This window comes from Arvicola amphibius, chromosome 14, assembly GCF_903992535.2.
Source record: "Arvicola amphibius chromosome 14, mArvAmp1.2, whole genome shotgun sequence".
Taxonomy (NCBI): Eukaryota; Metazoa; Chordata; class Mammalia; order Rodentia; family Cricetidae; genus Arvicola; species Arvicola amphibius.
Genome location: NC_052060.1, coordinates 57,715,975 through 57,742,933, shown reverse-complemented (window position 1 = coordinate 57,742,933; position 26,959 = coordinate 57,715,975). Strand labels below are relative to the sequence as shown.

Below are 26,959 nucleotides of genomic sequence, written 5' to 3'. Positions count from 1 at the left end.
TAAAGCAGTCAAGAGGAGCCTGACAGCCTAGCACTGTGATACAGGCCTGAAATGCCTGCATTAAGGAGGCTGAGGCAGGGGGATCACGGGGTCAAGGCCAGCCTGGACTATATATGGAGATTTTGTCTTAAAAGAAGAAACAAAAATATAAGCATTTTTATTCATTCATTCATTCATTCATTCATTTATTTATTGAGATAGGGTTTCTCTGTAGCTTTGAAGCCTGTACTGGGAATAGTGCGTATAGACCAGGCTGATTTCCAGACTCACAAAGATCTGCCTGCCTCTACCTCCCGAGTGCTGGGATTAAAGGCGTGTGCCACAACTGCCCGGAACAGAAGCATTTAAAGAGAAGCTGTCTTAGTTAGGGTTTCTATTGTTGTGAAGAGACACAATGACCTCAGCAAGTCTTATAGAGAAAACATTTAATTGAGTTGGCTCGCTTACAGTTTCAGAGGTTCACTCCCTTGTCATGGCAAGGAAGCATGGCAGTTGCATGGGTAGGCGTGCTGCTGGCTACATCTTGATCCAAAGGCAGAAGGGGAACATGACACTGGTTGGTACCTAGAGCACAGGAAACCTCAAAGTCCACCCCCACAGTGACATACTTCCTCCAACAAATCACGTCTACTCCAACAGAGCAACGTCTCCTAATAGTGCCACTCTCTGTGAGCTTATGGGGCCAGATACATTAAAACCACCACACAGACCCTCCCTTCACCTACACATCAGGAGGCAGGTCTGCCGGTGGAGGGATCCACGTGGAGATGTGAAGGACCAGGAGGTTGACAGCACCTCTGGACTCATCAGTGATGGAAACACTGCCAATCCTGAAAGTAACACCTCCCCAGCTTGTTCCAGGGGTTCTTGTGCTGAGAAGAGCATTCACTGTCATGAAGATCTGGCATTGCAGGCAAAGATTGTCTCTTTACATCCTCTCAACAGTTAGAGAAGTCATTGCGAAGGCAAACGACATTTAAAAGCCAGCTGCACTAGGACCTGACTGGAATGTGCAACAATGCAGACTCCCATTCCTTGTACAAAGGGGTTCGTATCCCCTTGAACAACCGCTCATTGGTGCCTTCTAGATTAACCTGTGGCCCAAGAAATGCACTTCTTGGGAGTCACACAAGAAAAATGCAAACACAAATCCACAAAAGGACCTATGCAAGAATAGTCTTAACAGCTTTATTCATAACCAACAGGCAACAGTCCAAAGGCACACTAACAGGGAACAGATTTTAAAACTGGTGCTGTTTTTACATAATAATGCCAAAGAATGAAGAAGAGCAAGCTCTTAATATATTCAGCATGGAGAGACCATGCAGTATGACCCTAGCCGAAAGAAGTCAGATGAAAACGCAGGTATGCTGTGGCGTTGTCTATACTGCTATAGAGCGGAGGAGGCTAATCTCTACTTACTAAAATCAAAACAGGGTTTCCCTGCTCGTTTGTGGGGTGGCGGGCAATATGGTGGCTGGGTAGCATCCTGGTGATTCTGGGGCAATGGGCACAGTCTATACTTCGACTATTATGTTAGCATTCACCAAGCACACAGTGAATATTACATGTCTCCTATATATGTATACCTCTTTGTGTATGTGTGTGGTATGTGCATGTGTGTGAAGGTGCATGTGTACACGTGCTGCACATGTATATGTATACCTCTTTGTGGATGTGTGCAATATGTGTATATGTGTAAAAGTGCATGCGTACATGCGGTACACATATATGGAGACCTGAGGTTGTCTTAGGTGTTCTCCACCATTCTGAGCCCTGTAAATTCAGGCAGCTTTTCTCACTGGGCCTGGAGCTCAGCATTTAAACTAGCTTGGCTAGCCAGCCAGTTCTGGGGTTCCCTGTCTTTGCCTCCCTTGCATTTGGGATTACAGGTGGGCACTAGGATCTGAACTCTGGTCCTCAATTTTGCCAGATGAGCACTTGATCCCCAGATCCACCACCCCAGTATGTATAGATCTCAAAAAATACAAGTATCAATAGGTACATCAAAAAATGAGGATTGCCTTTAGTTATCCTATCTTACAGATTACATATTGAATAAATTCTCCCAAATTAGTCCAAGTTAGAGGTCAGTACAAGAACCTGCATGTGGGAACTTTTATAAAATTCCATTTGTTTTTAGTGAGTATGTTTAACCACTATCTATAAAGCTAAACCACCACTTTGCTCTCTATTGAGAGGGCACTGAGTCTGACTTTTGGTTCATTTGTTTGCAACACAGAGACAATGAAAATTCCTCCCTCAAGTAGCTGTTTGGGGGTCTTATGATACTTAATCTTCAGTCACAACCTTTAAAATCAACAATCCATTCTCATGTGCTCTGATAAAACGTCCCCCATAGGCGTAACCATTTAAACACTGGATTGTTGGCCTCTGGCTCTGTTTGGGAAGGTCATGAACCTTTAGTGGGTGGAACTTCACTGGAGAAAGTGGGTCAGTAGGGGTGTTTTAGCCTGGCCTTGCTTCCTGTTCACTCTCTGCTTCCTCATCCTATGGCTGTAAGAGTATCAGTATTATCTCAGATCCTATATCAAGAGTCTCACTCCTGCTCCTACAGCCATGCCTTCCCAGCTGCAGATAATGTATCTTCCTGGAACTATGACAGAAATAGACATTTCCTTCTGTAAGCTGCTTCTTGTTGGGTTTGTGGTCACAACAAACAAAGAAACAAGAAAGCAATACAACACTGGGGACACACTTCTGGGAGTGTCTCCAGGGTGTTTGCAGAGAAGTCTAACTGAAGAGTGAAGGGCAATCCCAAATGTGGAAGGCATTCATCTATTGAGCTGGGAGTGAAAAGCAGAGAGGGGATGAGCAATGTTCATAGCTGCTTCCTGACCACGGGTGTAACAGTGACAGCTTCCTGCTCTGCCAGCAAGCCTTTCCCGCTGAGAAGGACTGCATCCTCCAAACTGTAAGCTGAAATGAACCTTCCCCTTCTTAAGTTACTTCTTGTCGGGTGTTTGGATCACAGCAGAAAAAAAAAAAAGCAAAAGAAGCCTCTATGAGTTAATATATGTAAAGTTCTCTGAATCATGCTGGTACAAAGTAAGAAATGGATAAATGTCAGTGATTAATATTACCACTCTCAGTATTGTGGTAGGGTTGGTGGATATAATAGTGATGAAACATTGTCCCAGTTCTAAAGAAATTTATAGTTTGGAAGGGAGGCTCGGCAATAACTACAGAAATAAATATGATTAAATACGTTTGGTATGATAATAGAATTTGAAAAGTATTTTGAGAACATAAATGACTAACTGTCTTAGCATGGAAAATCTATCCAAATTGAAAATAATCATCCACCTAAATCACAGTATTGTGGTGGAAGCTCACAAGTCCTCTTCCTGCCACACAAAATAGGAAGCCCTCGGAGCTCAGGTGTGGGTTCTTCTCTGTGCTGCCTCGTTCCCAGGGGATCACATCCACCCACATTCAAGGTGCCCAGCTCTTGCATCTCAGCCCAACCGAGCTTCTGAACTGTAAGTGCCTTGGCATCTCACCCCATGTTTAGATGACATCATCTAACACACACTCCCTGACTCTGCCCCCTTCACACCAGCGTCAAATCCCATCAGTGCTGTTCCCGTCCTTTTCAAAGGCCTTGTCCTGGGGCTGGTGGGGTGGCCCATTGGGTACAATTCTTTCTGTGCAGGTTTGAGGACCTGAACTAGAATCTGCAGAACACATGTGCAAGCCAGGCATGCCTGTCACCTCCACATTCCTGCAAACCAGAGATGGAGACAGGAGAATGCCCTGGAGTACCCATGTCAGTCCAGCAGTGTGAGCAAGAAACCAAACAAGGTAAAACATGAGGATCAGTACCCAAGGGCAGTCCTCTGACCTCCACGTGTGTCCTGTGTCATGTGTACACAGCCATCCACAGAACTCACACACTCACATAACTCACACACACACACACACACACACACACACTCAGGCACAAACTCATGTACAAACTCACACACACGTACAAACTCACACACACACACAAACTCACACACTCAGACACAAACTCTTACACACACTCAGACACAAACTCACACACTCACATACACCAGCTCACACACACACTCAGACACAAACTCATACATACAAACTCTCACACACACACACACATTCACACTCATTCACACACACACACTCACATACATACACACACGCATACACTCACACACACAGTTCAAGTATATCTGAATAAGATGTTCTCGGAGCTAGTAAATGCTAAGAGCTAGAATCAGAGTTCTGACAGCCCAGAAGAAAGTTAGTAAAGCGTATAGCACAGATGAATAAATGTCAAACATGTTCCAGGACTTACTATCATTATTGGAAAGTTTCCATTTCTCGTACCTTACAGAAATGTCTTCCTTTTCCTTGGCACCATAATGTAAAAAGCAGCCATAACTCCATATCAACGTATGTTACGTTAACTCGTGGTTTTCATCTGTCTTAGAAATATATGATGGGCTGGGACAGATGCCTCAGTCAGCTGAGAACTTGCCTCTCAAGTCTGAGGGTCTGCAATTAGATCCCCACAAAGCAGGGCACACCTGTATCCCAGTGACAGGAAGATTGGAGGTCAAGGCAGCTGGATCCTTGGCTGTTCCCAGGACCAGCTAGCCTGGCCTACATGGCAAAATTCCCGGCCAATGAGAGATGTCATCTCAAAGAAAAAGGTGAAAATACCAGAGAATCAACATTTGAGGTTGTCCTATGACTTCTGTATGTGCACTGTGCACACTCACCATGCACAGAAAGAACTAGCCTTTTTGTGGTGATATTGTGTTTGTGATCTAACAAATAAAGCTTGCCTGAGGATCAGAGCACAGAGCTAGCTACACTAGTTAGCCATAGAGGCCAGGCAGTGGTGGTGCACACCTTTAATCCCAGCACTCAGGAGGCAGAGGCAGGCAGATCTCTGTGAGTTCAAGGCCACCCTGGGCTATCCTAGGTTGATTCAGTCTCAAAGAGAAACAGAGTCAGGTGGTGGTGGCTCACACCTTTAATCCCAGTACTTGGGAGTCATATGCCACATGGCTGGGCAGAGAAAGAGATATAAGGCAGGAGGAGACAGGAGCTCAAGGCATTCAGTCTGAGGGTTCGAAGGGACACGATCGCCCCTTCGCGGTACAGATAAGAACAAGTGACTGGCTTCTCTGCTTCTCTGATCTTTCAGCACTAACTCCTATATCTGACTCTGGGTTTTTAGTCTTAAGACCACTTAGAATTGTGCTACCCCTTTCTCTGAATAATCACTTAGGAACCACAGTAGAGCTCCCAGGCACTCTGCCTGTGGCCTTCCCCCAGCTCCGATAGCTCTATGCTCCTTTGTTCTTTAAGTCCCCGTGCAGATTCCACCTCTCTCTCATCACCAGGGACTTGCCTTGTTTCATAAATTCTTGGCTTATTTTTATCACACAAACTACATTGTGCAACACTCAATTTATTTTCCAGTCTCTTTTTTCAAAAATAGGAACCAATTTGATTGGATATGATATCAGGAGAGACAGAAATGTAGCAAAATTTTAAATGGTGAGAAATCTGTCTCAGCTCCCTGGGTTTTGAGAGTCAAACTGTGACTCTTCTGCTCACTCTGTACTGAACTACAAAAGCAAGATGAACCAAAAATCTTCATTGACTTGTATACCTGTCTGCTAGTCTCCGAGTCAATCTAGTACTCATGAATTTGCCTATTTTATGTTTGTTCTGGCTATTCAGATTAATAACTGAAAGGTTTATATAAGTATAAGTGGATACCCTTAAAATCTCACACTTCTTGGGTATTTTTTTTTAAGAAAGGTTATACGTGGATCTTCTCCGTGTCCCAGCAACCACTCGCAAAATAACCACATATCAGCTTAATATTAATTATAAATGCTTGGCTGATAGCACAGACTTATTACTAACTAGCTCTTATAACTTCAATTACCCCATTTATATTCATCTATGTGCCGCCCAAAGGCTAGAGGCCTTTACCGCTCCTACATGTCCTGTTTCCTTTGTGTCTGGCAACTCCTCAGACTCCACCCTTCTTCTTCCCAGCCTCCTCTGTGTCTGGCTGACCTGTCTAACTACTGGCCAGTCAGTTTTTTAATTAAACCAACCCGAATGACAAATCCTCACAGTGTACCAAGGAAATATTCCACAACAATGGAGTCTCACCATGTAGTCTTGACTTGGCTCGATACGTAGACTACCCTGGCCTCAGACTCACAGAGACCCACTTGCCTGTCCATCCCTCCGATCTTAAGAAAGCAGGAAGGCAAAGCTGAGAAACAAATCTATACATTGATGGCTCCCTATTCTGTGGCATCAAAGTGCGCACCGTTTACCTGAATTCAGACTGCTAATTCCCTGAGACCAGCAGACCCAGGCACCACCCAGTGCCCAGAGCACAGCAGGTCCTTACAAAGCAGATATTTGGTAAGTATATGTTGACTCTATACATCTCTTCCATGGTCTATTCATTAACTTTTACACACACACACACACACACACACACACACACACACACACACCCCACACACACACCCCCTCCCCCCCCCCCACACCACTGAATCCTTACAGGAAAAATGCTGTGCTTGATTCGCCTCTGTGCTTCCTAAAGAGATCAATTGCTTAATTGATCATTAAACAATCATCAAATTGAATTAACTGCCATTCATTATCTTTTCTGCCCTCCTCTGGCCCTACCTTGTCCGTTTTACTCCCAAACTAGAATACCGTCAAGACTTGCACCATCCTCATCAAATACTGAAACTGGAAAGCCAGACACCTTGAAGTCCTTCAAATCAAGCTCAGCATTAAAATGTTAAATATACTCTACTCATTTTGTGAGTGATTTTGTGATCAGCTAACTGCAGTCCCAGGAGGGGAAAAAGCATAAGTTTAATGAGTCTGGTCGGACACACCACGGAACAGATGTCCAACATGCCGCCATGAGCCTAAGTCATGAATGTGATGTCTCTGTTTGGCAGGGCAGAATACACGAGAAGTGTTTTATCGGTCACTTGGGCAACTTGCTAGATGGAGGGAGAGCAATCTGAGGAGGGCAGGAGCTCCGTCTAGCTGCGTCTCCCAAGCAGCATAGGAGAAACACAGATAATCTGCTTGCAATGATTCATCAAGTCAGACCTTTGTTTCATTAATTTGAGTGTCAAGTGCAGCCATACAATAAAGAACTGCCAAGACCCGATAAGATTCTCCTCCGGCTGCTGCTTTCCCTGCCCAGACAACGGGCACTATTCATGCCCACAGCACAAATTGAATAAAAAGCTAACTGCACAGCTGGCAATGTTGGACAGTGCTTCGAATTTTTTGTGTTTTCCCTGAAAGGCTCTATAGCGTGTGTTTCTGTCTCCTGAATGTTCATGACTGAACCAATCATTTTAATTTTGGTAATAGAGCCTAGAAGTAGGCCTCTTAAGTTAAAAATAAGCCCAGCTGCATCACCCATCCGACGGTAGACTAGGGAAGATTTAAAAAAAAACAAAAAAGATGGCAATGCCTCTGCTGGCCCCGAGGAAGAACTCCCTGTGCCCATGGTCCCTGCCTTAATGTGATCGTTAGCCTCACGCTGCTCCAGGTCCACTGTGAAGAGAGACACGGAGACAACTGTGTCTGCTGAACAATTCCACAACAAATACATTTTCAGCTCAACTGGATGCTCAGCCACGCTCTAATTGGATGTAGGGATGAGAGCATCCTTAGAACGAGCCACTAATAAATAGAAACTCTACACTGAGCAGTGGTCAGATTTATTTTTTTATTTTAATCTAAGTTCTGAACGTGAAATTGTGAATGTCAGTGAATTACACAGCACAAGTGAAGCATCTGGTTTATATGATAAAAAATCATTTTTTTATCTTCAACAGCTAGTACATCTTCCCTGCGATTAGAAGACTCTGTGGTCCTGGTTAATCACATGGGTAGGAAGCACTGACTGTTTCAGAAACTTTGAAATTGTTTAAGTAAGTACTAGGGACCTCAAAGGTTGAGTAGAAATATACATTGTGTTCTTGGGAGCAAATGATGAATGAAGTCATTTACATGAAGGAGTACGGTCCAAAGGAAACATGAGACTAACAATTTGTCAAAACAAAATTAAGGAGGAAAAAGACATTCGAAAACAACTAGAAATTGCAGTGACATAATTTTTCAGAAAAATAATTCCATGGTAACATTTTCCAGGCAGCAAGCACCAAATGCAAATCTAAATAGATCTATTGGCATTTGGGAAGTTAACTTGTTTTTACTAGAATCATAAAACTGAAATTTTGGTTAGTAAATTTTCAAATGACCACCATGTTCAGGATCGAATTGGGTTCTGAGTCCTTTTTAGCTTGATTGTTCCATGAAAAGATAATAAATCTCCAAACCAAGAAGTGGGTACACCCTTGCGGTTAACTGTCTCGCCCCAGAAATTCCACATCACTGAAAAGATGGTTTGGGGGCTGGGAGGGGGACTGCAGAGGACTCTAGGACCCAGCAGGCGGCGGCAGGCGGCAGTGTGTGGATCGCTGAGACTCGGAGGGTCCGGCTCAGTTTTAATTCTCCTCTAATCTCTGCCACAACAGCGCTTCCCAGGTCCCGAGGCTTCTGCTCCAGCTCAGCCGCCCGCCAGCCGCCTGGCGAGCATCTGAGGCGCCTCTGCCCCATCACCCACCATGGACAGCGTCCAAGAAAAAGTGGCTCCGGATGCGCTTGCCTGAGAATTCCGCACAAAAGAGGCGCTCAAAATGAAGACCTTGATGGTGAGTCTGTTGTTCCAACTCCACCAGGCAGAGGCAAGGACCCCCGGGGCTCTATGTCCCAGGGGATGCCCGTAGAAGCCTTGCCGGGTACCTAGCCCTGTGGCAAGAGGTCGCCTGTCATGGGTGACAACTTTCCACCTGGCTTGGAACCCCGGGATAAACACTAGAGATGCCTGGGCTCCTGGATCTTTAATGAGTGATCCAAGGAGCGATTGGAGAGCAGAGGAGCAGGCTGACCTCTCCGGAAAGGAAGGTGCCCCACAGCCACTGCTGGGCACAAACTCGGAGGGGCAGAGGGGCGGGGAGGAGGGACCATCATCGACTTTCTTGGTTTCCTCGTCGGATTTCAAACTTAGCGGGGATCGCTGCGGGAAGCCCCGGGGACCCAGAGGAGATGGTGTGCAAACGGATGAGATCCCAGCAGCGTAGGTGGGGACCAGACTTCCTCCCCAAATTGCCCAGGGCGGGCACGCTCACCCTCACCACAGGTCACTGCACGTGCCACCACTGTGAGACGCGGGGTGTGAGTGCATCCCTGGCAGGTGTACTGGACCATGTCACCTCTGCTCCCTGGCTGCAGGGGTCTGGGGCCGCTGCCCGGGACCTGCGCTTGTCAATAGGAGCGGCAAGCTTCCCGGCTGCATGCTCAGTCGCTGTCTTCTCTCTCTCGCCCGCCCTCCCGCCCGCAGCACCATGGTCTGGCAGTGTGTTTAGTGCTCACTACCATGTGCACCAGCTTGTTGCTCGTGTACAGCAGCCTCGGCAGCCAGAAGGAGCGGCCCCCGCAGCAGCAGCAACAACAACAACAGCAGCAGCAGCAGCAGCAGCAGCAGCAGGCAACTGCCGACAGCGCGCAGCCAGTGGAGAGCAGTCCCCAGCCACGTAGAACCGCCCCCGCCGGACACCCGCAGTTGGATGGATACCTTGGCGTAGCAGACCACAAGGTGACAGCTTGTGCGCCATCCTGCCGGCCACCGCTTGGCCTGGGCACCCTGTACACCTGACCATTCCTCTTTGCTGGGGCGGTGAGGCACAGGAGAAGGTGTTAGTTCGGAGGCTGGAAGGTAGTGTGCACCAGTTGGGGCAGGGAGGGGTGTGTACTAGTTATGAATTGCTATTCCGAGGAGGGTGCAAAGTTCATCAGGGAATAGGAATGAGGTGAGTGGACCCCAAACCTCAAAGATTCTGGGCTAGAATCCTGAGCCCTAGTAATAGCAGCTGCTGATGGATGTCCAGTTGCTGGAGCCTGGCGTTTTCTAGCCCAGTAGTGCATGGATGAGAGGAAACATGAATCGGCAGGGTCTAATACCATGGTTCCTCCTGCACCTCCAGAGGGGAGAAGAAAGAGCCCCCATCACAGCTCAGTCCTCAGGTTCCCCTCTGATCTCTGCTGGGGACTGCTCTGGGCTGAAAGGCCCCAGCCCCTGGGGAGCCCAGTTCTGGCAAGCATAGAGGGCTGGAGGCATACACAGCTCCCATTGGCTAGAAAGCCTGTTTTCCTTTGCCTTCTGGGAAGCCACTGCATGGCTTGGATAATAATTAATAAGCTGGGGTTTTTTCCCTTTAAATTGAACCTCCTTTCCTTAGACTAACAAGTCTCCGGTTTTAGTGCAGGAAGCCTCTGGGAGAAACCAAATCAAGTTTCCTAATTCCAGAGATATTTTAATACAGTTTAAATTCATCTCTGATTATTTGAAATTGCTAGTATGTTTTTATTAAACGCACACACACACACACATACACTTCCACTCTGTGTCTATAAACCTAGAAGATGACTTGAAAGCTCTGAACTATTTCACTTTGTATTTTACTGCATTTTATGATTGTGAACCAAAGTAATATTTGCAGATGTTCCTTCTGTGTGAGAAGATTGCTCTTTTCACACATGAGTAAGTCAGACTTTAAGTGACAATCCAAGTATTGCCACTTACCTGTGCTGTGTAGAATGCTACAGATGTGAAGAACCCAAAGGGACTTCATGCAGGACTCAGCTTTCCCCCCATGCCTGATGAAAACAAGGCGTGCCCCGAGATGTGTAGAACAAGATGCGCTGCTAGGTGAAGCCGGTGGTGCTGGCTGCAAACGGTGCTGTGGGGAGCACCGAGGAGGGGTCTCACATCCTCTGGGAGGCAAGCAATGTTTCTTTGACAATATGAAAGTTGTACTAGAGAGACTTCTGAGACGTGAACAGGAGGAGGCCGAGGAGGAGGTGCCCATTTGGGGTGGACTGAAAACTCCAGTGCAGAGGCTCAACAATTCCAGTTTCGGTTCGCCTTGGTTGCTGCTTGATTCCGTGCCGGGGTCTGCATGTGCGGGCTGCTGATAAGGGCTGCAGGTGTGGGGAAGTTTAGCCCCGGCTTCTGCCTGGGGATGGATGTGGCGTCCTGTGTGGGTCACTGGCATGTGATCAAAAGATATGGTGGTGGATTTTCATACTTGTTCTTTAGTGGGAACGCACCCCAAATTTTGAAAACATTCATGAACAGGGAATGTCTAAAGACCAAGACCCTGCAAGCTCTGATGGACATGGAAAGATATTCCAAATACTTTGTTTCTTCTGTCACCTAGTGTTCAACTGTCCCCAACTAGGAGGACTGAGAGTTTAATAGTAGTCTTTTTTAAAGGTGCTTATGCAAACAGGTGTGCTGATTACATTTTCAGTGTATCGGGGCCTTGTATGATTAGGATGAACAATGACCTTTCTGTGTTTTAAGAAATGCTACATGCAAATGGAAATTCTTGGCAGACAGTGGTCTTCTCTGTATAAATTATCAGTACCTATGCAATTCATTCCTAGAAAACCACCATCTCTCAGGGCTTGGTGGTATGCACACTATGGCAAACCCAACACTCTGTGGGGTAAGGCAGGAGAATGACAAGTTTGAGGTCAGTCTGAGTAACATAGGGTACCTTGCATCAAAAATCCAAGAGAAACAGAAAAGAAAGGGAAGGAAGGAAGAGAAAGAAGGGAGGGAGAGAGGGAAGGAGGGAGGGGGCTGAGGAAGGGAGGGAAATAGAAGGAAGAGAGGGAGGAGGAAAGGAAGAAAGGAGGGGAGCAAAAAGAAAAGGAGGGAGGGAAGAAAGGAGGAAGAAATGGAAGGAGGGATAAAGGAAGGAAATAAGAAGGGAAGGAGAAAGAAGGAAGGAGGGAGGGAAGGAAGAAAAAGCAAGGAATAAAGGGAGAAAAGAATGAAGGAAAGGAGAGGGGAGGAAAGAAGGGAAGGAGGAGAAAGAAAAAAAGCAAGGACCCAACTCACAAGTCCCACTCCGAGGCTGCACCAGAGCACAGATGATGCCAAGCAAAGCAACAAGTGCAAACCCAAGGCACTATACATCAATGGATCATGTCCCTTTGTCCCAAGGAGCTGAGGCCAACCTGCTCAATGGCCCTCTTTACCCTCTGTGGCTCTGGCCAGCAAATGGACGGAGCTCCCATGCCCAGTGGCCACCTGAGGCACACACCCCTATGAACACCTGGAAGCTGCTAGCGGCTTCAGTTTTGCTTGAGATTGTCCACAGTCTCTGTCAGGCAAGGCTTGAAATAATTTGTTAGAGTGTTGCTAGAGAAGAACTTTACTCCAGTTAATGCGGCAGGGGTAGGAAACAAAAACTCTCCTGTCCTGACAACACTGTCACACGGCACCATGTCCCTTCTCTTTTTTCTCACATCAAGCTTCAGAAAAATCACAGATACCCTGAGGCGACCCCAAAACAATATGCCCCTGCCTACTAATCAGAACTCCAATGGACATCAAGTTTACTCTTGACTCATAGGGCCTAGAGAGAGCTGCAGATACTATGTAAGAAACCACTCACATCTCCACAGCTCCAGGTCCCAAAGACAGATAGAGATGTAGTGTTCATGTGCATTTACACAGTGGAATTAACATTATAACTCAAGGATTAAATTCTACAGGTGGCCCTAATCCCCAGCACCTGAATTTTACAAATTATAGGTTGTCTGCTTTGATAGGCTTGTCGCCTATGACTGTGGACTAAATTACTATTGAGATTAAATTATGGTGTGCTTTTGTTAAATGATAGGCTGAGTCAAGCGGGTGCATGTGAAGATTAAAATATCCTTTTGTCTGCCCATAGGCCCTCCTCCCTCTCCTCCCACGTTCATAGACAAGAAGATAGGACTTGTAATCCCGGCATGAGTATACACACAGAAGGCCAGGATGTTGCTCACGGTCATGACGGATGTTGCTTTTCTGCCCAGTAGAGCCGCCCTCTTTCCCATTCTCTCTTCCCTCCCACCTCACTGGGTCTGTGTTAGCACAGTCCCTGCATTTGTTTTTAGCGATTACCCTCTGTGTGGTCAGTTTTGGAAGCCACTGATGGCTAACATGACTGCCCTAGTATAAGAGAAGAAACCAATTTCCACATCCTGGGAAAATTCCCTTATTATTGTAGCATAATGTAACCAAGCAAAATATACAAATACACACAGATAGAGAACACACACATGCACATGTACACACATGTGTGTTCTCTCTTCTCTCTCTCTCTCTCTCTCTCTCTCTCTCTCTCTCTCTCTCTCTCTCTCTCTCTCTCTCTCTCCACATTCAATCAAGCAGCTCTTAGAGGAAGGAACCAAGTCTTCCAGCACCAAGAATAGAGAGAGAACTCAATTCTGTTTCGAGTCCAGATCTTTCTAGGTAGATAAAGCCATTTTCCATCTGGTAGACCCTGGGAATTACAGCCAAGCTGATTCCCGCTCCACAGGCCCTTATCACAGAAGGCCCACCTGTCTGTCACCTGCCCTACCCTTCTCTGCACAGGCAGTGAAATGACCCTAGAGCTGAAGCCCTGCAAATACCTCTACACTTCACAGGCAGCCTCAGGGTGGAAGTTGCCACAGGCCGACAGCATGTTCGAACCTGTGCTTTCCTTTCTCCGGCACTGTGTTATTTGGTATTTTTTGTTGACTGTGTTGTTATTATTGATATGCAGATGTCCCCAGGAAGTATGGACAAGTCAGTTCAGCAACTAAAAATAATCGGGATAAAACCAATACGTCCTCTAACTTATTTCAAAGCTGTGGGCAAAGGGTCCCTCTTTAGAAAGTCTATAAATGCTTAACGACAAGTTGACACCATTTATTAAGCTCCATTTGATAACATTTGAGTAATCCAATCAGTGATAAATCATTTCGGTGTCCAGAAAATTCTGTGTGAGCTAATTTCCCATGCTCAGGTATTAGCACACTCGGTCTGCCAACACCGATGAAATTACACAGCAAAAGGAGCCACGAGGTCAAGCAGCTTTTGCCAGTGAAGAGTTTGAACAGTGTGGGCTGGTGAGCTGGCTCGGCAGGGATAGACACTTGCTGGCATGCATGACCTGAGTGTCTCCTCAGGACCCATGTGGTGAAAGGAGAGAACGTACTCCCGCAAGCTGTCCTCTGACTTCTATAGGTGAATCACAGTGCATACACACATATTCACTCTCCCCATCTCTCTCTCTCTCTAATAAAAGTAAAGGGTTTAATTTTAATTTAAAATTTCAATAATATGGCTACTTTTAACAGAAGAAAGATTTGTGTGACAATAGTTAAAATACTGAACCCCCACTGCAGTAACAGGTAGGAGCTTTGCATTGGAGGTAGTGCCAAGATCCCTCAGCTTCGTGTCCTCGTGAAAGACTTTGCCTCCTCCCTGTGAAGTTTCTTCCTTTAGGATCTACTCTCCTTCTCATGGGAAGCCCCTTCCCAAAGTTTTTCTTATCACAGGACCTCAGGTGATGTCATCTTTTAATGAGCCACATTTTGTTTTTCTTTCCTTGTATCTCATAATACCTAAAGTAAGCTTAAAGCTGTCTATCAGATCCCCTCTGAGGAGAATCTAGTGTGGTGGTGGTAACGTCTTTGCCCATCTTCCTAACCAGTGCAACTCCAAGAACTGGACGCAGTAGAGCCTGGCATTAGTGGGTATGTGATTCATATGTGCTGAAAGAGATAAGAACGTGGAGGCACAGCTCAACACTCCACTGTACATGCATGTTTTCTCCACAGGAAATATCAGTGTGTCCCCAACGCTTTGTAGGTCTTGTTTCCCTAAATTTATTTTGCAAGAAAAAAAAATACCTATATCAGAGGAGAAGAAAAAAATTAAACAGATTCAAAACGAAAATCGTTGGGAACAAGACGTGGGAATCCACCTAACAGGCTTCCTTGTGATTCTTGAACGTATGAAAGCTGGAGAGTTGCAGTTAGAACTGTCCTAGCCTCACAGTGATTTTTCCTGAAGCCAGTTCATTCTGGAGGTTTGGAGCTCATTGCAGGCCCTAGCAAATGCTCACTGAAGGCCAAACAGTTTCAGCACTGGGCACTGAAGGAGGAACACAATCCCTATCCTCAAAGGGCCTTTGATCTCCTTGGAGAAGATAGACAAAGGAGAAAGCAGTTAAATAATAAAGCCAGGGCTGAATGACAATGTGGGAGTAGGAGACAGCCAAGGCACACTGACTCACAAAGGGCAATGCCCGTGCTGTTGCTCGACAAGAAACTGAGCTAAATGTTGTTACTACAGCTGAAGCATGTAAATAAAGCCTTCCGTACAGTATGGAGCACATATGTAAATATAGTATATAGTATGGAGCACATAAAACTACCATTGTATTATTTAACCCCATCTATAGATTGGGGTGGGTGCACACTCTGGTAACTAATCAGTCAGCAAGGTGGGTATCAAAACTACTGCCAAGAGAATTGATTTCTACATTCAAGATGTTAAGTTTATGACACTCCCCTGTGAGGCAGAGTCTCCTGAACAGCATCCTCTGTAGCGTGGTCTCAGCATCACATCCAAGCTAAACCCTGTACCTTCCTATTTGGTGAATGTGGAGACGATCACATTAGCCATAGACAGCACTTGTCTGTCGTGGGCCTACTCGACCTGTTAGCAAGGTGCACGTCCATCACCTCAGGGCCAGGCAGCAGCAGGTGGACTTCCTGCCCTGAAAATACCCATCTGGAGGAGATTGAAGGGGATAGGAGAGAGTCAGCAAGTCTCGAGACTATGTACTCCTCCAGCAGCTGCTGTGGCTTCCTAAGCGTAGGGAGACAAGGAATGATTTCTCCTAGGGAAGAGTGTCCCCTCTGCTCTTGAACTTGATGCAGGAAAAGGACTCTCCTGGAAGTCAGTGAATGTATGGTTAGGCAAAATGTGGTTGATGACGACATTTATACGCTGCGTTCAGATTCTCTTCCGTGTAATCCTTCTGTCTTAAATGTTTAGGTCAGCATTGGACAAATAAATATTTTTACTGTGTTCCAATCAATTTAACTTCCCAGACAAAAAATCACAGGATGTGTGTTCCTAGCTGAGACAGCCCATCTACAGACAAACCCTCCCTGCCGTGTAGCCCAGGTTAGACCAGGGCTAGATGCTTGGTCTTCATATCTAGAATTCCATGAAATATCTATTCTGTCTGCCTCCCGGCTTGGCAGCTGGCTTTTGGAGACCAGACTATTTTCTCTGTGTGTGTGTGTCATTATATTTTCAGGTTTTAGCATAATGCCTGGGTCTGCAATAAATATTTGTTAAATAAACCCTGTCTATATAAATAGTTTTAATTTCTTCTAAAATTAGCCTGTGTCAAATGTGTGACCATTTAGAGTTGCTGCAGAGGACTGTCCTAAATCCCCACCACAATTTATAGGTCAGTAGTTAACTCACTTCTATGTTCTTGAACTAATCAGATCTCTTAAGACATATACAGGATGTTTGAGTTACACAGGCAACTTTAAAAAATTATCAAAAGGCATTCCTGAGTAGTTGTGTGATTTGCCCAAGGTCACAGCTAGTGGCAGCTGGGGATGACATGTGATCCTGATGTGTGCTCCATTATCATGAGGGGATTCAGGGCCAATATCTCCTGAGCAGCAACTCGCTGGTATTTGGACAGAATTTATTAAAATGAAGAGCCTAGGCCTACCCAGTTATTGGAAAGAAATAAATATTTAAACATCTCATTATTCTGAAATGAATATGAGAATATGCCTCCAGATAGTTGAAAAGGGTCTTCCACCAATGGCTATGCTTGCCACAGCTACTCTAAGGGCACAGAATACAGGGCACCAATGTAATTGGAACAATTTGCAACTCAGAGTAGATTTGGCCGTGAAGAGTCACTGAGGCAAGCTGGGAAGGTGGCTTCGTATGTCGCTTGCTGCTTACGGCGCAGGCCTGAAGACCTGAAGTTAACCCCTAAACCTACATAAAACCCAAGAGCATGCTTCTGTAATTCCAACAGTCCTCAAAGAAATAAGGGGAGAAGGCAGGAGAATTTCCCAGAAGGTCCTAGGACCAGCTAGCCTGGTGTGTGTGTGCAGTCACAGGACAGAAGGGACACACTGCCCCCAAAACAAGGTAGGAAGGTTGAGGCCAGTTCCTGAAAGCTGATCTCTGACTCCATTGTGTACTGTACTGCACATTCATACACATAGCACACACTCACCCATTACACACACACACACGCGCACCAGTCTCATACACATCCCACACTCATACAGAGAAAGAGAGACAGAGAGCCATGATTGATAGGCTTTGTTTCCCCCTAAAACTTCATAGGCCAGGCCTCCTTACCTGTATTTCCCTGCACGCTCCAACAGAGCCATGGTCCACTGAGCACTGAACACTCAGTGTCTTTTCCAGCTCAGTTGCAAGCATCCCCCTGAGTCATCCCCAAAATATCAGTCAGGGGTCACACCAATACACTCTCTGATACAGATGTCTGCCCTAGTTAGCTTCTTGTTTCTGTGATAAAACACTGACCAAAACCAACTTGGGGGAAGGAAAGGGTTAATTCTACATACGTGGCCATGATCCCAGGTAGAAACTGAGGGAAGTGGGGCCGGAACTCAGGCAGGAACAGAGGAAGAGCTAGCCCTGCAGGAATGCTGCTCACTTGCTTACTCTCCACACCTTGCTCATGGCTCCCACACCCAAGGGCTACCTACCAGGCTGACCCAGCCCACAGCGGTATGGGCCCTCCCACATCAATCATTAGCGAAGAAAATGTCCCACAGAAACACTGACAGGCCAATCCAAGGGAGGCGGCTTCTCAGTTGAGGTTCCCTCGCCTCAGATTTGCCTAGGTTTATGTCTAGTTGATAAAAATTAACCCACATAATCAAGCCGAGGGGAGGGTGTGTTTAATTACATGCACACAATGCTACAGCCCGGGGAAGATGTGCTATCTAGAGACTCAGCCAACCATGAGTTCGAAGGACCATCCCTCTGCAAAGCCCACGGCCTTCCCTCTGCTCTGAGAAGGAATACTTCCTCTGAATTACTCCAGGCAGGAAAGAGACTCTTTTAGAACTATAAGGGAGAGAATTAACCTTGACAGTTTCTGTAGCTCGGCATGAAAAGAAAACTTTATTATTATTATTATTATTTTCTCTCTTTGTGGCTATGGTGCTATCTGAAGTATCTCAGAACCAGGCAGATGCTGAGAGTTCTCAGCCTGAAGTGCAGAGTTAAACAATTATTCCTTATAAGAAGCATATTCTGAAAATTAATTGCACATATGGGACATCTCAACTATGTTACGGCGTATCTTCTTACAGACTGACTTACGGTTCTTGCAAGCTTCCATTGCAATGCCTGCCCATTGCTTAGAGGATCTGCTTGTGCGTGCCCAGCTTCGGCCCCCGCAGCTCTCCTGGGCCCAGGCTCCACACACTCTGGGAGCCTGCATTGCTCATCCACATATTCCTGCTGTTCCTTCCACAGAAAACATCCTTCCAGGGGCAGGAGCTGACTCAGGAGTTAAAGCAGCCACTACTCTTGCAAAGGACTCAAGTTCAGTCCCCTGCATCCACACCAGGTGACTCACAACAGCCTGTACCCCCAGCTCCAGAGGATAAGACACCCTCTTCTTCTCTCAGTCTGCAAACGCACTCAGGTACACGTGACCACATACAGACTCACAGACACGTACACATGATTCGAAGAAAAACTCATCTTAAAAGGAAACATTCTTCTCTTACGTTGCTGGACACAGACCTACTTGTTCATTACGACCCAGCCTCAGCCTCCTTATCTAAACCCCAGATAGAACCTGCATGCTGAGGAAGGAGATACTCTCCCAGGCTGCCCACATCAGTTACCTCATCCACAAGCAACACCTGCTATGCAGTAAGCGTAAGCGGAAAAGCGGACGGAGACAAGAGACCCAACCCCTGCCCAGTGGAGGAGTAAACACAGTCAGACAGCGCTTGGCCCCGAGAGTTCTGATGTTCTTCACACATCACGGAGTGTGCGTGTACAAAACAAGACAGTGCCCCGGCCTTATTATCTTATGGAACCACCACTGTATACATAGTTTGTTGTTGACAAAAATGTGCTTCCACTCTGCACGGCTATATCAGCATTATACCCCAGTGAGGCTAAGCTATTCTTTGTAGCTGTGCGTACTTTCAGATCACATGGTGTCTCCAATGGTTTCCTTACGTGTCTCCTAGTCTCGTCCACCTTCTTGTATATAATTTAGTCACATTATGTTTTATATGCATCAAATCTCAGGAAATCCTTGTTGAGTGCTAGGTAGACAGAGGCTGGCTGGGATTATATCTATATCTATATCTATATATCTATATCTATATCTATCTATCTATCTTGATTTTATTGAGCTACAGATTTTTCTCTGCTCCCCTCCCTGCCTCTCTCCTCCCCTTCACTCCTTTCCCATGGTTCCCATGCTCCCAATTTACTCAGGAGATCTTGTCTTTTTCTACTTCTCATGTAGATTAGATCCATATATCTTAGGGTCCTCATTGTTGTCAAGGTTCTCTGGGATTGTGGTTTGTAGGTTGGTTTTCTTTGCTTTATGTCTAAAAGTCACTTATGAGTGAGTACACATGATATTTGTCTTTCTGGATCTGGGTTACCTCACTCAATATGATGTTTTCTAGCTCTATCCATTTCCCTGCAAATTTCAAGATGTCATTATTTTTTTCTGCTGTATAGTACTCTATTGTGTAAATGTACCACATTTTCCTTATCCATTCTTTGGTCGAAGGGCATTCAGGTTGTTTCCAGGTTCTGGCTATGACAAACAAAGCTGCTATGAACATAGTTGAGAATGTGTCCTTGTGGTATAATTGAGCATCCTTTGGGTGTATACCCAAAAGTGGTATTGCTGGGTCTTGAGGAAGGTTGTTTTCTAATTTTCTGAGAAATCGCCATACTGATATGTGATTATACATGTTATAAAGATACTTGGATAAATCCAGCTAATAAACTCATTAATTGTAAGAATGGACAAAGATGTTAAGTGAGGTCAGTACAGCTGCACATACCTAGCTTTAATTTCTAAGTCTCTTGAAGACATAGACTAGTAGTAATTAATGAACCTTCCAGAATGGTTAGGCCAGATGTCAAAGCAAGAGGGCATATCCAGTTCTTTTGTAATGAGCTCTTATAACTCCTAGGCTTAATTCCGATAAGTGGTTAACAAATAGGCATTCATTACTTAGTTTGTTGCATGCACTGGCCTACCTTGTATATAACATTGGGGGGGGCAGGAGGCAGCAAATGACAAGCATAACCCCCAATTCTGTAAAATTTACATCCATCGGTAAAAGTAGAGAAATAGAATATCAAGTCGTTGTGGAAGTTTGGGTAGGAAACTGAACATGCTCCAGGGATTGGATTTATCCTGAAATCAGTTGTAAAATAGAGACACAACTTACCTCAGTATGTTTCCGCTGGATCATTCTAGAATCTGTAAACATGATTAAAGTAGTTCTTGGTTACAGGAAAGGGGACTGTTGCTCAAACTAGCAAACTAGTACTGTGATCAGAGTCAGTGACATTGGCAGCCAGAGGACAAAGACAACAGTCTTCTGCCTGAGACAGTATTCTACGCTTGCCACCAGAAAGCTCAGTCAGAAAACAGCATCTTCCACAGCAGAAGGCTTGTGGTTCAAGAGCTGCGGAGTGAGTCCTGGGATGATCCCAGATGGCAGTTCAACTTTGTCTGATTTCAAACCTTGCTGTGCATCTTAATGCCACATGCCGACTTGTGCAAAACAGGGAACAGCGATGTTCTGGTGAGGGCGGAAGCAAGCTGTTCATAGAGACACCACAGTGCACGCTGGTGATGACGGGCATGAGACTGTCCCCCTGCAGCACAGCCAGCAGGATCTGAGGTTCCTTGCAGTGTTACAGTTCTCCAGGGGGGTGGCGCAGACTGAACTCTTGTCTAGGGAGAGCTTCATCACATAGTAAATCTTACCAGGTGTAGGCCTAGCTTAGAGGAGGTGGTTTCCCCTCCTCTCGTTTCCCATTTAGCTACAGAGAACACAATTACCATTTTTTGAAATCACCTTTGTTAACAACATCTAAGGGAAGGGAAGGGAAGGTTCCATTCCCATTGCATCAGGAGGAAATTGGCCATAAAGTAATGTAAAATTTGTCAAGAGCAAGCCTGGATCTTAATTTCTACAACCCCATTTGGTTGGAAACAGAAATGCTTACAGTACATCTAAATGAATGGCAGGTTTATGGGACCCATATTTGGAGTTACTCAGCAATTTGCACCTGCCAGGCTGCCGTAGGGATATACACAAGGTGTCTCCAGGTACCTGAAGCTCCCACTCCACACCAAAACTCATAAAGCCATCCGTTTCATTCTCATTCCACGGGTACAAGTTTAGAACAAGGAATGCACAAGATAATTATCTCTGTGTTCTAGAACACAGAAAGGGGCATGGGGATGGTGGGAACCCCCATTCCTATCGCTCCAGCCACAGCCACAATGTCAGAAGCTTAGCCCTGGTGCTGTGACTGCCACTAATCTACACCCAGTGAGGCATGCCTGGGCCCCAGAGCTCTGCGTAGTTTGGTGGAGGCTTACCATGTGATGAATTACTAATTTTTTTTTGTTACTAATTCTAAAAGTCAGAAATGGATGTCAGAGAGCGATAACTGAGAGAAACAGGGTACCCTGGCCCCGCGAGCCTGCAGACATGGCAGGATGGTGCTCATTCTGTGCTGCTCCAATAGAGCCCCCGATCCTGGAGGTTTACGGAGAACGTTCTTCGCAATTGTGCAGGGAGAGAGTTTAAGCTTCAAGCTTGGCATTGGGTATCTGATGAAGGCTGCATCCTGAAAGGCGACTAGTGTTCACTGTGCCCTCCTACAGCTGTACGAAGAAGACATGGAACAACCCCCTGTAAGGCATGGACCTGTGTGGGGGTGGCTGGGGAGTGGCGGGGGCAGGGGGAGTGGAAGGGGGAGTAGAGGGGACTCTGTTATAAGAGCATCTGATACCTCAAGGGGTGCAGTGGTTACTTTTGTCATCATGGCCCAAACAACCTGACTTAGTCTGAGGAGGAAGCATTTATTTTGGCTCATGATTTTTGCTGTAGGTCATCATGGTGGAGAAAGAAGGTAGCAAGGGGATCCCAGGAAGTGGGAGCTGGGCCTGGGACTCCTGACCTTCCCCACACCTTAGCAGAACTGGGGGCAGAAATCTGAAGAAATTGGGCCTGGACTATCAGCCTCAAGGCCTTTCCCCCAGTGGCCCACCTCCTAAGGTAGGCCTTAACTTTAAATACAGGGGCTGGTAGGGAGCCTTTGACAGTCAAACCATAGCAGGCAAGAAGTTTGTAAGGCCTACCACCATGACACTGGCAAGGTGATTATAATTAGATACAGGACCAATGTGGAAACAGTGCTCGCTCCTTTCCTGTCAGCAGAGACGCTCTGCAGTCATGCAGTTAGAAAATGCTAATCGGTCTCTACAAACGCCAATAAGCGTGCCTTGGCATAAGTTCTGAGTCATCTGGGGGAGGCACAGTCGCTTGCCGTTATCATTATCATCTGAACACAACCCGATATCCTGTTTGATAACAGAGGGACAACAGGCTAAAGAATCAGAGTGACTGGGAGGCTCTGCCTCGGAATGAGCGGTGCAGTGACTGTGGTCTACAGTGAGCCCCCAGGTTCCTGGGGGACTATACCCTCAGCACTGCATAGTCTGCCCCTCAAAGACATTTGTAACTATGGAGAGGGGCTCCACATGGTACCCGGATGCTTATCACATCCCTCTCATCTACTCCAGTCCTCTTTTCTTTGGAAAGACCGAATCTCACCAGGTAGCCTAGGCCATCCTTGAACTTGCAATCTTCCTGTCTCCGCCTTCAGAGCGCCGCGATTGCAAGTGGGTACCACCGTGTCCAGGGGAAAAGACCTTTTATTTATTTATTTGCTCATGTATTTTAATGAGCATGGGTGTTTTGTCTGCCTGGTGCCCTACGAGGCAGAAGAGAGTATGGATCCCCTGGAACTGGAGTTTTTGACAGTTCTGAGCTGCCGTGTGGGTGCTGGGCAACAAACCTGAGTAGTTTGGAAGAACAACCAGTGCTATCAGCTGCTAAACTCTCTCAGTAGTCCCTAAAGGACCTTTCTAATGAGTCCACACAACTTTAAAAGCTTTGCACGGTCTCAAGGGAGGAATGGAGCCAGGTGCTCCTCCACGTATCTCTGGCTTTCTGTGCCAACCTAGGAACATCCGAATTCAGCCGCGGCTCATTCGGATCTTGCCTGTGGACCGTGCTCGTGTGCACAGAGCGCCTTCTGTTGGAAAGCGTCAACAAGGAAAGAGAGACAGGGTGCTGACTTTGGAGAAATGAGCATCGCTCTCTTCCCTGCAGTCAATGTGGGTGCTTGGCAGTGTGGTGGAAGGAGAGACTAAGCCGTACCCGTGAATTAAATTCGTCATGCATTTCCTTATGGGAGTCTTCATAGCTACCGAGATGTGTGCTGGCGGCATTGAGAGGGGCTTTAATATTTTACCCATCTTTGTGGACTAGGCGGGGTCTAGTGATGCTTTGCCAGCATGAAGGGATCCTGGTACCAGGGAAGATACTTAATGAACATAATTCATTCACTAGCTTAACACTAAAGTATATTCCAGCTCGGTTGGACTAGTAACTGGTCCTGATGTTTAAGTTGAAGTTCCCACTTTGCTGCCCCTGAAGGTGTCTGCGTCCTTGTCCACTCCCCCATCCTTACGCCTGTCAGCCTGTAGGCTCTTTACAGTGGAGGTTGTGTTTCCTGCCTACCTCTCACCCCACCCATTCTCCCAACTGAAGATAAATTTAGATTTCATAAAATATTCCCAGTAATCTTTTCATCCCTTTTGGCATTTTCCTTTAAATCTCAGTAGGTAATGGGTAACTGCTATGGGGGTATCGCTAGAGGAAGCCTCTTGTGGCTCTTCCAGAACACTGCTGGAGAGAAGGGGCTGCAGCATGGGTGCGTGGCCTTTCACATGCACAGCCTGCTGTTTGTCCCGGGTTTCAGCTAGACAGTTCCGTCTGTTCCGTAAACAGAACTCAGAGCAGCCATCCACGGGCAGGGCAGAGTGCTTGACGACACTTGCTTTCCCTCACAGAGCTTTCGCTCAACAGGAATTTGTAATTTCCACATTGCTTATAGTCTAGTAATTATATCTTTATGTGGCACAGTCTCAGAACGAGTGCTCTTCCAGGGCATGGACAGAGTACGTCCGCCCTTGGAGCCCCTGGGGCCACCTGGGACTTGCGGAGTGCGTCTTCATCGCAACAGGCCTTCTGCTTGCCCGGCCCTTCTTCACTCTCTGGATTAAAGAATTACTCAATCCTTGCCATTTTCCTTTGGGAGGGCTTTTATTGTGATGATATATGTAATAGCATCCGCAAAACCCGTCATTTACCTGTAGACTTCTCTGGCAGTGTCTGTATGTACTGTATTGAGCAGAGAGTGCAGCTACTTAGTTCCACAATTTCCATCACCCAAGACAGCCTCTGTAGACAATGAAGTAATAGGACCCTTCCTTCCCTCCCCTTGTGCCCAGAAACCTCAAATGCTGCTTTCTGTCTCCATGAATTGGCTTAGTCTCAATATTCCGTGTAAATGGAACTTCCCAATATGTACCACATAAGGAGGTTCTGCCTTTATGTGGCCAAAGGTGGGAGGACAAGAGAGAGTACCGCCCTCTTCCACAAAGTCTTTGAGAGACCCCACCTCCTGGCGGAGTGCGGACTGTTGTGGAATACATTACACCTCTGTGCTGTCCGCAGACGAGCAGCCGACTGTCTGGCTGCAGCGCACCCTGTTCATCGGGCCCTGTCCTGCTGGGTCCTCGGATGTGTCCACCTTTGAGAGTGACGCTGCCTGGCAAGTCCATGTGCCCATCCCTCCTTTCACTTCCTTCCTTCTCTTCCCTCTTCCCTTTGCTCCCTCTCAATGCCACGTGGCTCCTCTGCCTCTGATCTTCATCACTGAGGACATGTACAAGAAGAGAGATAAGGAAGTCCAAGAGAAACTGACTCCTGCCTTGTTTTTCTTCATCTAAACAGCATTTTAAAATAGAAACAAGCCGGGCGGTGGTGGCGCACGCCTTTAATCCCAGCACTCGGGAGGCAGAGGCAGGCGGATCTCTGTGAGTTCGAGGCCAGCCTGGTCTACAAGAGCTAGTTCCAGGACAGGCTCTAAAAAAGCTGCAGAGAAACCCTGCCTCGAAAAACCAAAAAAAGAAAAAAGAAAAAAGAATAAAATAGAAACATTTTTAAAATGTAGGGGGAAATGGGAAAAAGTGTCCCAAGTCCCACAATTCTGAGATTAAATAATGACACCATCTTAATTTATTTCTGCATTATTTTACAATGAATTTGTCTCTAAGCCCTGATACAACTGTCTGGTTTGGCAACGAGTCTCTCAGGTGTGCAGCCCACTCAGGTGTGCAGCCCACTCGGGTCTGACTCACAGTTCTCCTAGGTCATGGTACTGGGCTTTGCCTCTGCCTCCCAAGTGCTGAGATCACGGAGCTGACACGCTGCTTGAGATGTGATCTAAGGTGGGATGAGTTTGGCTTTTGTTTTGCACATATTAATTAGTCTTCGAGGCGTCTTGTGGTCAGCGGTTGCATTTTCCCCATTTTCAGTGCTAGTGACCGACCCCAAGGCCTGTGACTGTGTAGCCGGGGTCCACCATGTAACTATGTAGGTTACCAGGTGCCCTTGGCTTTGGGTTTGGGGATCAATTTTTCTATCCTGCAGTTGTCAGTTTCTCTTTGTTCTTCCCATGGTGTCGAGGCTGCCCCTATTCTTTTTAAAGCCCACATGGAAGTTTAAATGAAGAGCCACAAACATTCTAATTGCTTTTATTCCCCAATAATTATATCCTTCTTCGGGAAGGATTTCGACTTTAAAGGTTTCATCTGACCTACCCACTGCTGGCTTTGATCAGAATAACTCTCCCACCCTTACCCCTGTGATTAGTAATCAAAGCTTCATGAGAGAAAAATGGGTAATATACTATTTGAATGTGGGGGTGTCCCTTGCCCAAAGTCTGTTTTCATTGTTTTTGGGGTTTGTGCGTTAAACAATCACCTTAGCTGTTTTTCTCGCTGTCTGGCAACATGCCCAACAGAAGCACCTGGAGAAAGCAACTGAGGGCTGGAGAGGGGGCACCACACAACCTCTGGCCACCACACTTTTCTGTTTCTAAATCATATTCTTGAAGTTTAAATGTGTATACTCAAAAATCTTTTAGCATTTTTATTTTTTAAATAATGAAATAAAAATTGTATGTATTGATCATGAATACCACAGTGTTTCCATATCTGTGCATGACATAGAAGGACTAAAATGGATTAACATCTATATAGTACCTCACTTTTGAGGTCAGAACCCATAAGATCCACTCTGAAATTGATTTTCAAGTACACGATGTCATTTTGGCCAGCACTATAGCACTTCCTGATTCAGCGGCAGATCTCTAGAATGTGCTCTTCCTAGTGGATGCTGTGCACCTTTGTATGGCTTTGTTTTAACATAAGGTCTTATGTAGCCCAGGCTGTCCTGGAATTCACTGTGTAGCTGAGGATGACCTTCAACTCCTTCTCATCCTCCGGCTCTCTACCTCCCCAGTGCTGAATTACAGGTGTGCCCAGCGGAAACAATGCAACTTTTACCAACATGTCTCCCTCCTCCCTTATCACCTCAGCCTTCGCTGAATGCATCTCCCCCCGCCCCCGCACACGCACTACACACAGTTCAACATTTTTAGATTCCAGATTGTGAGCCTCACACCTCACGGCAACCAAGGAGCAGGGGAGGGGAGGAGAGGAGAGGAACTCAGGAAAAGGATGTAATCCTTCAAGGTGCGACTCCAGAGTCATGC

General features: G+C 46.2%; 1 protein-coding gene across 1 annotated transcript in view; it reads left to right on the top strand.

Annotated features, from left to right (window-relative positions):
- Positions 1-8,759: 8,759 nt before the first annotated feature.
- St6galnac5 (ST6 N-acetylgalactosaminide alpha-2,6-sialyltransferase 5) overlaps positions 8,760-26,959 on the top strand; it is a 144,628-nt gene continuing 126,428 nt past the window's right edge. The window contains 2 exon segments of the mRNA XM_038312123.1: positions 8,760-8,774; positions 9,464-9,718. Of these exon segments, the coding sequence (XP_038168051.1) occupies positions 8,760-8,774; positions 9,464-9,718 (270 nt within the window).